Here is a 12798-nt window from a genome sequence, read left to right on the forward strand (position 1 = left end):
GCAGTGACTAATAGCTAATAAAACTGACATTTAAACTGACTCCCTTGAGTATATACCATATGCAAATGAATTTGCAAGTACCTAAAAAAAATATCATATGATGGTAGGATCACGCCTATATGATCAATGTTTTTGGGGGGAGGGGGGTGATATTTATTGTAATTTCATTTATTTAGTTTCGTTTTTGTGCCTGTCTGCTTTTGGTTTTTATTTTTCTTACATTCTTTTGGGTTTTTGTTATTCTGTAAAAAAAATCTGAGGGGCCATGTAAAGAAGCTTATGTTATTTTCATAGACCAATTGCAACCCTAAAAACCAGGTTCATTTCACCTTCCCCAGACATTGCCAAACTCACTGAAATGTTGGGGAAAAAAGTCTCAGGCCTCGTACACACGACCGGTTTCCTCGGCAGAATCTATCAAGAAACTTGGTGGGAGATTTTTTTTGCAGAGGAAACCGGTCGTGTGTACATTTTTCAGCAAGGAAACTGTCTAACTCGACGAGCCAAAAAGAGAGCATGTTCTCTTTTTCCTCGACGGGAATGGAGAAAATTGGTTCATAGAGTTCCTAGACAAGCCTAACAAGAACTCGACGAGGAAAACTATGTGTTTCGCCCGCCGAGGTCCTCGGTCGTGTGTACGAGGCCTCAATGATAATCAACCCTTATAATCAAAACCTTGTGTATTAACCAGAACAAAGCATGAAATAAATAATCATTTTAGTAAATGGTTTTGGACAAGTTACACAGTTGGTATATCTGAACGTGCAAAAGTCCCTTTAAATTTTTCTGCATAGCTAAACAACATGTCTTGTTTACTGTCATCTGCCATATATGTAAAGAAAATCCCATGAACATACTTTGCCTCTAGGGCTAATGCAAACACCCCAGCTGCTTCTGGTGCTGCCGCAGATGTTCCTGAATGACGTAAAGTGCAGTTTCCATATAAATCTGTTGTAGCCTGAAAACACAAATTTATAATTTACAGGTCATACACAATTAAGAAAGTCATATTGCACTCAAATTATTTGAAAGCACTGAAATATTTACCATGCATTACTTTTTGTATTAAAGGAAACAGGCTATGATTAATTCCAAAGTGATCTGAAAGCTTATAGGCAAATGTTAATTATTTATGATAAAGAAAACTAACTCAAAAATAAAAATTTAACATAGTACAACATACGTGTGTATGTACATGTTTATACTGATATGATCAGTATTTTCTGAGTGCAGCAGTGCTGGACATTTTTGCTCAGTGCTATTACCAGACAAGTAAGCCACAAAAGAGGAGAACATTGACTCTGTATCATTTTTAAAACAATCCAAAGTTAAAGAAGGGAATGCATTGTGTGTAAAGGCAAAACATTTCTAGTTTTAGATATAGTGGGGGAGGGTTAGACCCTCTGCCAAGTGTTTATTGCTGCGTAAGTCCCAGCTAGGGAGATTTACAACTCTCTTTTTTTGGAGACTTTTGTCACAGTGACAGAAAAGAAGCAGAAGTCCAAAACTGTCATCAGAGCAAGAAGTGAGGGAACATCTTTCCATAAGTACAAATCCTGTGACAAAAGTCAATGATGGGAATTCCCTTCACCTTTGGGAATCAGATGAGGAAACCCCTATGTCAAATGTTCAGCTGCTTCTATGAGCAATGAAAAAAACAACTACAGTTGGCTCCATATCAGCAAAAGATGATGTAAGTGGTTGTATGTGGTTGTTTTGAGCTCAGACAATGGCATGCCCACAAAGGCCATTAAGATGCAATTATAAAATATTCCAGTGGGAGGTAAGAACAAGCCAAATATGACATCAGACTTGATAAGCATGGAAAGCTGCATGTCTGTATAACTGTCTATTGACAAGCATGTCAATACTATTAAAAAAAAGGGATGGCTATTGGGTAGCCATGCTTTGGGAACTTCAGTATGAAAGCAATAATAGAGGAATTTGTCAAGGCTTCTGGAAGTTAAGATGTCAATAAGCTACATTCTGCACCAGCTTGCAGCAAACTTCACAGTTCAGATTGCGTTGAGTCCCATTTCTGAGGACCTCAACTGATCACTGGTCTATGAGGAATATAGTCATATGTTGACTCTACATGTGCAAACTGAACAGGTGGCCTGAACGTGCCCTTTCTGCCATAGTTACATAGTTAGTCAGGTTTAAAAAAGACACAAGTCCATCCAGTTCAACCACAAAAGCTCCTTCCAACATGTCTGCCTTCTTCAAGCTTCTATTACACTGTATAAAATAACAGAGAGGTGATTGACAGATCTTTACATATCCAACATGCCACTACTAACAGTAGAAAGTAGTGAACATGCATCTAAGTTTTACAAAGTACACTCCAACTGTGTATTTTAGATCTAACATGAGGGAAAAAGTATTTTATCCCCTGCTGATTTTGTACGTTTGCCCACTGACAAAGAAATTAACAGTCTATAATTGTAATGGTAGGTTAATTTGAACAGTGAGAGACAGAATAACAACAAAAATATCCAGAAAAACAAATAAAAAAAAAGTCAGAAATTGATATGCATTTTAATGAGTGAAATAAGTATTTGATCCCAGGTGTCTTCTATACAGGTAACACGCTGAGATTAGTAGCACTCTCTTAAAGGGAGTGTTCCTAATCTCAGCTTGTTACCTGTATAAAAGACACCTGTCCACAGAAGCAATCAATCAATCAATCACATTCCAATCTCTCCACCATGGCCAAGACAAATGAGCTGTCCAAGGATGTCAGGGACACAATTTTAGACCTACACAAGGCTGGAATGGGCTACAAGACCATCGCCAAGCAGCTTGATGAGAGGGTGACAACAGTTGGTGCAATTATTCGCAAATGGAAGAAACACAAAATAACTGTCAATCTCCCTCGGTCTGGGGCTCCATGCAAAATCTCACCTCGTGGAGTTTCAATGATCATGAGAATGGTGAGGAATCAGCCCAGAACTACACTGGAGAATCTTGTCAATGATCTCAAGGCAGCTGGGACCATAGTTGCCAAGAAAGCAATTGGTAACACACTATGCCGTGATGAAGTGAAATCCTGCGGCACCTGCAAGGTCCCCCTGCTTAAGAAAGCACATGTACAGGGCCGTCTGAAGTTTGCTAATGAACATCTGAATGATTTAGAGCAGTGGTTCTCAACCTTCCTAGTGCCGTGACCCCTTGATAAAATTTCCCAGGTTGTGGGGACCCCTAACAATAAAATTATTTTCATAGCGTGGGTTGTCAGCACCCAAGGCAAGACAGGTAATTTGCGCCCCTAACCCATGAACATTTAGAGCTCCCAAGGTTCCTTTCCACTTGAACAATATTAAAACCCCTTTGTGGTGTCTCGTAGCAGTGACACCTTTGCCGAAAACCGGAGATAGGGTCTCCTCCAGCCCCTCCCACTTCACATTCCTCACCAGTCAGCTGACTAGTCTCTGCCCCCAAGCCATGCCGTGAACTGAATGGGCAGCTGCAAAGAGGCTGAGTGGGCGGCCGTGGGTTCCAGGAACAGCCCTGCTGGGCGGCCACAAAAAGGCTTGGAGAGCGGTGCGGGCTTCTGGAACAGCCCAGGATTCGGTGACCCCTGGCAAATCATTATTTGACCCCTGAGGGGGTCCCGACCCCCAGGTTGAGAACCACTGATTTAGAGGATAACTGGGTAAAAGTTTTGTAGTCAGATGATTCCAAAATCAAGCTCTTTGGTATCAACTCGCCGTGTTTGGAGGAGGAGGAATGCTGCCTATGACCCTGAGAACACCATCCCCACCATCAAACATGGAGGTGGAAACATTAGGTTTTTTTTATGCTAAGGGGACAGGACAATTTTACTGCATCAAAGAGACGATGTACCATCAAATTTTGGGTGAGAACCTCCTTCCCTCAGCCAGGGCATTGAAAATGGGTAGTGGATGGGTATTCCAGGATGACAATGATTCAAAACATATGGCCAGAGCAACAACGGAGTGGCTCAAGAAGAAGCACATTAAGGTCCTGGACTGGCCTAGCCAATCTTCAGACCTTAATCCCATAGAAAATATGTGGAGGGAGCTGAAGGTTCGAGTTACCAAACGTCAGCCTCCAAACCTTAATGACTTGGAGAGGATCTGCAAAGAAGAGTGTGACAAAATCCCTCCTGATATGTGTGCAAACCTGGAGGCCAACTACAATAAACGTCTGACCTCTGTGATTGCCAACAAGGGTTTTGCAACCAAGTACTAAGTCATGTTTTGCGAAGGGGTCAAATACTTATTTCACTCATTAAAATGCAAATCAATTTATAGCTTTTTTGAAATGCGTTTTTCTGGATTTTTCTGTTGTTATTCTATCTCTCACTGTTAAAATAAACCTACCATTAAATACTTTTTCCCTCAATGTATATGGTTCTAATTTTCATTATGATGTTCTATACTGTCCTTTAATAAAATCCCCACTTTTGCCAGTATCCTCATCTTTGGAATGGCACTATGAAAATGCAAACTTATGTGTTCACTGGTTTAGCCTCATCCACACAATGGAGTGTGAGAGCAAATCCGCACAACACAGAATGTGGCCACAGGGTGACTCGCATTAAACTGATATTATGATAAAGTGAGGGTACATTCTGCATGGCTGCTTCAATACCATAGGCAGTTTGAGGGCGATTTTAAAATTCACACTAGGAGGGACATTTATGAGTTCTGTTGCAAAGAAAGGTAATGCTAAACAGGAGAAGAGAGACAGATTACTGCAAATGTACAGCTTGATTCATAAATTCTTCCTTTCCGCTGCCGTAAGGTAGCACTGTGAGCCTGCCTTTACACGTATATGAACTTTATTGGCATCCCAATCTTAGACTGTAGGGTTCAATATTAAGTTTGCTCACCCTTTGCATCTATAACAGTTTCAACCTTTTTTGGAAGGCTGTCCACAGGGTTTAGGAGTGTGTCTATTGGCATGTTTGACCATTCTTCAAGAAGCGCATTTGTGAGGTCAGGCACTGATGTGGATGAGAAGGGCTGGCTGGCAGTCTCTGCTCTAATTCATCCCAAAGGTGTTCTATTGGATTAAGGTTAGAACTCTGTGCAGGCCAGTCAAGTTCCTCCACCTAAAACTTGCTCATCCATATCTTTATGGACCTTGCTTTGTGCACTGGTGTGCAGTCATGTTGGAACAGAAAGGGTCCATCCCCAAACGGTTCCCACAAAGTTGGGAGCATAAAATTGTCCAAAATGTCTGGGTATGCTGACGCCTTAAGAGTTCCCTTCACTGGAACTAAGGGGCCAAGCCTAACCCCTAAAAAATGACCCCACACCATAATCCCCATCCATCAAATCATTTGGACCAGTGCACAAAGCAAGGCCCATAAAGATATGGATGAGCGAGTTTGGGGTGTTTTTAGGGAGTTTATGGACCTTGCTTTGTGCACTCATCCAAATCATTTGGTGGAGGGGGGATTATGGTGGGGAGTTGTTTTTCAGGGGTTGCGCTTGACCCCTTAGTTCCAGTGAAGGGAACTCTTAAGGCATCAGCATACCAATACATTTTGGACAATTTTTATGCTCCCAGCTTTTTGGGAACAGTTCTGGGATGGGCTCTTCCTGTTCCAACATGACTGCACACCAGTGCACAAAGCAGGGTCCATAAAGACATGGATGAGTGAGTTTGGGGTGGAGGAACTTGACTGTCCTGACCTCAACCCGATAAAACACCTTCGGGATGAATTAGAGTGGAGACTGCCAGCCAGGCCTTCTCATCTACATTAGTGCTAGCCTTACAAATGCGCTTCTGGCAGAAAGCTCAAACATCCCTATAGACACACTCCTAAACTTTGTGGACAACCTTCCCAGAAGAGTTGAAGCTGTTATAGCTGCAAAGGGTGGGCCAACTCAATATTGAAACCTAGGGATTAAGACTGGGATGGCATTAAAGTTCATGTGTGTGTAAAGGCAGGCGTCCCAATAATTTTGGTAATATAGTGTATGTGAAAAGTTATCTGAATATAGTTTTGTTCACGATAGTGGTCTATTTGCTGTAATTTTTTTTTGCTTTTTTCTACACTCCTTCCCAATATTTGTCTCATACATTTTCTCGTATTTGCACCTTTTATAGTCAGTTTACATCCAACACAGGCTACGCTTATTTCCCTCTCATAATACAAAACATTTTTACTGTATGAACTGTATAGCCAAGTACAGTAACTGAACCAATGCAACTTAAAGGATGTTTGGATTGTTTAAATATTAACATATTTCTCATCTGTCGCCAGTGAAAGCCTCACTGGGTTTCCTATCATTTAAAATGAGCTCTAACAAAAGAACATCTGCTGTTTCTATTGTGAGGCTGGTGCTTGATGATGCCTAGGGGCAGACAACAGTCTGTATACATACCACGCCAGCTTCAGGATTTCGTTTTCTTCCATTGCTGAATGTGGAGGCCAAAGTGGAAGAGCAGCTTTCATCGTATAGCGCAGTCCGCCCATCATTAATAGCAGAGTTTATGGAGATGGTCCACATGCTGGATGCATAACCATCACAGTTACAGTCATCATAACTTCCTCCATCTCCAGACGCCCAGACATAGATACTTCCTTTTCCACCACGACCCTGTTGCATAAAATCAGTATGTTAATACATAAGTTACCTCTGCAATTTAAATTATGTTGAAAAAACATAAATACAGCACATGTTCTTAAGGATTTGAATGCAGATGTATATTCAACGTGTTTGTCAGGTCATTATAAAACACACATTTCCACAATTTTTACCCTTTAAAAATGCTGCCCGAAATTCAGAGTGCTCCTAAAGTACGGGCTGCCTTTGCTACATTGATTTTTCAACCAATGTATTCAGCCCAGCCTGCGGGACTACAGGACTCATCCTATCTTCCAACCCCGCAACAGCTATTTTCCTGGGGCCAGTGTAGCCATACAGTTATGGGGACCGGCCTTTGAGACTTTTTGTGGATGGTCACTTGAGCATGTTTTTCATTATATGAACTTTTTTTACCAGCTTAAGAAACAATGAATGACCAAATGTGAAGTCATATGTGTTTGGAGTGACCCCCCCCCCCTTTCCTGACCTGGCTTTCTGCATGCTGGGATAAGGGTCTGGTATGGATTTTGGTGGGGGACCTTTTTTTTTTACATTTTGGCATTGGCTCCCCTTAAAATCCATACCAGGCCTGAAAGGGGGGGGGGTCATGCTGACAACAGATGAGTCATCCATTGTTAAGGAGGCGGCGGCCGGATTCCCAGCCCGCTCCAAAACAACCAGCTCAATCGGATAAATGACTGCATTAAATAATGCGGTCATTTCCACTATATTGAACAAACACTGCATTTGGTAGTCAAAACTAATTTACCGCAAACTTTATTTTACCACATTTTTTCATTTTTTAGGCCATTATTTAACTCTTAAGCCCTGTACACACGATCAGTCCATCTGATGAGAACGGTCCGAAGGACCATTCTTATCGGTTAACCGATAAAGCTGACTGATGGTCTGATGTGCCTACACACCATCAGTTAAAAACACGATCGAGTCCAACACGGTGACGTAAAACACAACGACGAGCTGAAAAAAAACGAAGTTCAATACTTCCAAGCATGCGTCGACTTGATTCTGAGCATGTGCAGGTTTTTAACCGATGCTTTTGCGTACTAACCATCGGTTTTGACCTATCGGTTAGGCGTCCATCGGTTGAATTTTAAAGCAAGTTCTACATTTTTGGACCGAAGTATAACTGACCGATGGGGCCCACACACGGTCGGTTTGGACCGATGAAACGGTCCTTCAGTCCGTTTTCATTGGTTTAGACTGATCGTGTGTACACGGCCTGAGTGAATTGATCCCATTATGTCAACAAAATTATTTGCATTGTCAGTATAGGTTAACCTCAAGAGTTTAATGGGTTCAGAGCTTCAGTACTACACTAGTAAGTAAAATGCATAACAATAAATAAGTAAATAAAAACATATATATATATAGTAACACATGCAAACACACAACATAAATGCGATGAAGACACCTACGTACATGCACACGTTCTATTTACAATTTTTCATATCTTATTTTTTTTTTTATTATTATTATTATTGAATTCTAAGACATTGAGGTACTCTGTTTCACCTTTGGTATTGCAACACAACGGACCATGTGTATGTCATTGGTTATTATTAGTTTTCAAAAGGAACATCACCAGAACATTGCTACCGGTACCTTATAAAATAGTGATGTATGCGTCAGTATGAAGAGGATGTTTTTCCATTAGTGTGCCACTTTCTACTGAGTAAATCAAGAATTTTTCTTTTATACTGACCTCAAATCCTGCATCAACATCTATATGCAGAAACTAGGGTATTATCAGCAGACATTGACCCAAATATGTCAATACAATATATTTCAAGAAGGCACTATGGTTTCATTTATGCATGGCAGAAGAACTCCCATGAATGTATTCAGCTGAATACCAAGCATGAGGGGAAGAATAAAGTATCTGCAAACTGACCAAATAATAAACGCTATGGTGCACTAGTCATGAGTCAAGGTGAGCCTACTGTGAAGGTCTTTTCACAGGCAAAGCTACTCATGGAAGCTGCTTCTGCGTGTCGTCTCAGGAGAGTTTTGTGGAGAGCATTTTGCATGTCAGGAGAAATGTCAGTTTCTTACTGAACCCATAGTCACATTGCACTCTCATAATGCACTCAGTATGCCAATAAGGTTCTTTATTTCAGGCCTCTCACATGACACTAATGCTCAAATGGAAATCCCATAAATGTCATAATCTCTCACATTACACACTCCGACTTGACACTCTGTCTTCTAGTTTCTCTCTCTGGTAGGTCAGTCTTTCAATTGACATATTCTCTCACATTGTATGCTCTCTGACCGGGCACTATCTTTAATGACCCTCATTGTCTCGTAGGGAACTCTATCACATTTTTTCTCAGATGTTACAATATGCTTTCTGAGAAGGTAGACTCTAACCTGACTCTCTCTGAGAGTCAGGCCTCGTACACACCACCAAGGAACTAGACGGGAGAAACACGAAAAATCGTTTTCCACGTCGAGTTCCTTGTTAGGCTTGTCAAGGAACTCGACAAGCTTGCTTTGCGTACACACTGTCAAGACAAAATCTCCTCGTTCTCAAACGTGGTGACATACAACACATACAACGGCAGGGGAAGTTCAATTCCACTGGCTAAACTCTTGGGGCTGGTTTTGCTAATCTCATGTGTTTGCATGTTAAGTAAAAAAAATTTGCACTTTTCAGTCTGTTACAGATTGAAAAATGTGTTATCTCCATTACAAATGCTACTTTTACTCCTGTCTCATACTTTATTCTGAGCAAGCGCGGGTTTCTTAGCATACACATGCTCGAGTTTCTCGTCGGAAACCAGCCCGACCAGGAACTCAACGAGTCAATTTGAGACTCCCGTCGAGGAAATAGAGAACTTGCTCTCTTTTTGGCTCGTCGAGTTTCTCGACAGTTTCCTCGAAGGAAATGTACACACGACCAGTTTCCTCGGCAAAAAAATATCTCCCAGCAAGTTTCATGCTGGTTTTTGCCGGTCGTGTGTACGAGGCCTGACTCTCTTCAATACCAAGCAGTTTCTGACAGCACATCTCTCACATGGAACTCTTTCACACTTTATCATTCCAGATGAACAAAAACAAACTCCTGCACTCCAGTGTGGTGTTCAGAGACCAATGGACCCTCGCTGTTCTACTCCAGAGATACATTATGTCAGTGGTCAGCCATAGCTCCAAACTGTCCCTGATTTGGAGGGACTGTCCCTGATTTGGAGCAATGCCCCTCTGTCCCTCATTCCTCCTCATTTGTCCCTCATCTTGGTCTGATCTCTATAGATGTATATAAAATGCACTTTTTATCTTTCAAAAAGTGTTTCCAAGTGCTAAACCTTTCTTCCAAATTCTAAATTTCTGCATTTGTACATTTTAAAAGCCAATATAAAGGAATAGGCGTGGTAAAAAAAGCCCTTGTGAATTTAATTAAACATTTTTGGGATTAATTCTCCTTTAAGGGGGTGTGGTAGGGGGCGTGCCCCACACCTACATACGTTTTCTAGTAGGTGTCCCTCATTCCCATCTCAAAATGTTGGGAGGTATGGGTCATCAACCCTGTCCCCAGGGCCCACTAACAGGCCAGGTTTGCAAGATAACGGAAATACATCACAGGTGATATCATTTGCTTCTCAGTGATTGCAGTATTCTAGAAAATAAAAAAAAAGGGGACGCACCAGCAATTGTAGTAGAGAAATTTGCAAGGAGACAATTATTCCATGATGGCTGCAGCATATAGAACGCGAACCATGCTCCAAATGGTCATAGAGGAGGTGAAAAGGGTCACTGCCGACTGACGCGTTTCAAAGCACAGAACTTCTTCATCAGAGCCAAGCAGCAAACTACCCCCAAAGAGTCCCTTTTAAGCACATGCACCTGAACCCATGCATGTGCACCACAGAGCAACCAATGGGAGACCTCCCAGGGATCTTAGAGACTGGGAGATGGGTACAGGTGCATGTGCTTAAAAGGGACTCTTTGAGGGTAGTTTGCTGCTTGGCTCTGATGAAGACGTTCTGTGCTTTGAAATGCGTCAGTCGGCAGTGACCCTTTTCACCTCCTCTATGACCATTTGGATCATGGTTCGGGTTCTATATGCTGCAGCCATCATGGAATAATTGTCTCATTGCAAATTTCTCTACTACAATTGCTGGTGCGCCCTTTTTTTGTTTTTTCTTGTCTGTACTAGGATACCCCCATCCTTGAAGGGCAGCAAGGCCAGTGATTTCGTAATCGGCATTGCCATAGACCTTCTGACTATCGGATAATCCACTCATGCACAGGAGCATTTTTGTTTTCTGTTGTCAAAAGTACATTGCAGTATTCTAGTCTGCATCTCCCCAAGGTAATACATAAAATCTGGTCTGTTAATGGGCCCTGAGGACAGGGTTGATGACCACTGCATTAGGCCACCATGTTTTGCTGCCCTCTTAAGACCGGGGAAGCCCCAATATTAAACAAACTAGAAAATAAACAGACCGCTCAGTGCGTTGTTAGAAGGTGCAATGTGGTTATTATCAGACATTTGTGAATTTTTACTCAGTTATCACAGGGCCATCTGGCCCGCTGGAGATCATTTTGGAGCACCAGGCGAATTAGTTTACACAGCAGGGTGTTTGTAACAAGGGGTCGCAAATGGGAAGTCATCGCCTGAAGGATGTTCTTGCATAGGCCTCCTGATGTGATGCAAAAAGAAAACTGCGCTGTATCCTAACCTCTAAATGCAGCGGCAGCTCTTAGTGAGATACACACAAGCAAATAAGTAAATGATGGGAACTGCGCTCGAAATAATGACATCTATCTATCTATCTATCTATCTATCTATCTATCTATCTATCTATCTATCTATCTATATATATATAGTATCACACAAAAGTGAGTACACCCCTCACATTTTTGTAAATATGTTATTATATCTTTTCATGTGACAACACTGAAGAAATTACACTTTGCTACAATGTAAAGTAGTGAGTGTACAGCTTGTATAACAGTGTCAATTTGCTGCCCCCCTCAAAATAACTCAACACACAGCCATTAATATCTTGGGACCCAAAGTGTCAATATTTTGTGTGGCCCCCAGTGTTGCCAACCGTCAGTATTTTTACTGGCAGCCAGTAAAAAATGGTCACATTTTTTCTGCCAGTAAATGCCAGTAAGAGGAAAAGGTTGCCAGTAAAAAAATGTCTGCCACACTCGAGACAGCCCACGTGCCTTCTACAGTGTGTTCAGTCAGTGCCAGCAGGGGACGGGACTGGTGGAGGGGGTGCCTGAGAGTGCTGTGTGATGTCATGGTGCATGGTGCAAGGGAGCCTAGTGGAGAGGCCGGAGCCTCGTGTGTGGATCTGAGGGATGGAAGCAAGGCAATCCAGTGATAGCAAATTTCAATCTGGTAGGTTGGCAACACTGTGCCTGTGTATGTTTTTAAATTCCTCAGACTTGCATAGAAGAATTTGTATTAGAAGCAGGACACTTGGGTGTGTGAGTGGACACTTCTCAAGCAAGCAAATGCTATTGAAAAAAAAAAAAAAAAAACATTCACACACGTTGTCCTCTAAAACAAAGATAACTTAGATACAAATGTTGTATGTTGGGCTGTCAGTTGTAAATGAGATGCTTCCATTGTTTTTACAGGAATTCTAATTATTGAATGCATTCAGATAACAAAGTCAACATAGCTTGACCTTTTGACATATATGACCTAAGGCATGTATGATATAACAGTGCCATCTAGAGGTTGAATTAGAAAATGTTTCTTCCATTGAAAGACAGTAGTATTGAAAAAGGGGCCACACCCATATGGGGATAACAAAACTTTCTAAATAAAAAGGCCTGAAACGTAACCACTTCCCACCCGGTCAATAGTAAATTGACGTCCGGGAAGTAGTTCTGTTATCCTGACTGGACATCTATTGACGTCCAGCAGGATAACATGCCGGCGCACGCCCCTTGGGGGTGCACAGCATGGCGATCAGTGATGCGGGGGGGGCGGTCTGATGCCCTGCATCTCCGATCTCGGTAAAGAGCTTCCAGCGGAGGATCTTTACCACGTGATCAGCCGTGTCCAATCATGGCTGATCACGATGTAAACAGGAAGAGCCGTTGATCGGCTCTTCCTCACTCGCATCTGACAGACGCGAGTAGAGGACAGCCGATCGGCGGCTCTCCTGACAGGGGGGGATATGCTGATCGTTTATCAGTGTAGCCCCCCCACGGATGCCCACACTGGAACACCAGGGAAGCC

The 12798-nt window shown here is 42.1% G+C and overlaps 1 protein-coding gene across 1 annotated transcript in view; it reads right to left on the bottom strand.

The window, feature by feature from the left end:
- Positions 1 to 12798, bottom strand: part of PCSK2 (proprotein convertase subtilisin/kexin type 2) — a 243851-nt gene that overhangs the window by 7566 nt on the left and 223487 nt on the right. The window contains exons 9-10 of the mRNA XM_040351270.1: positions 6363 to 6578; positions 858 to 958 (exon numbers count right to left, since the gene is read on the bottom strand). Coding sequence (XP_040207204.1) covers positions 858 to 958; positions 6363 to 6578 — 317 coding nt within the window. The remainder of the gene's footprint in view (positions 1 to 857; positions 959 to 6362; positions 6579 to 12798) is intronic.

Source organism: Rana temporaria, chromosome 4, assembly GCF_905171775.1.
Source record: "Rana temporaria chromosome 4, aRanTem1.1, whole genome shotgun sequence".
Taxonomy (NCBI): domain Eukaryota; kingdom Metazoa; phylum Chordata; class Amphibia; order Anura; family Ranidae; genus Rana; species Rana temporaria.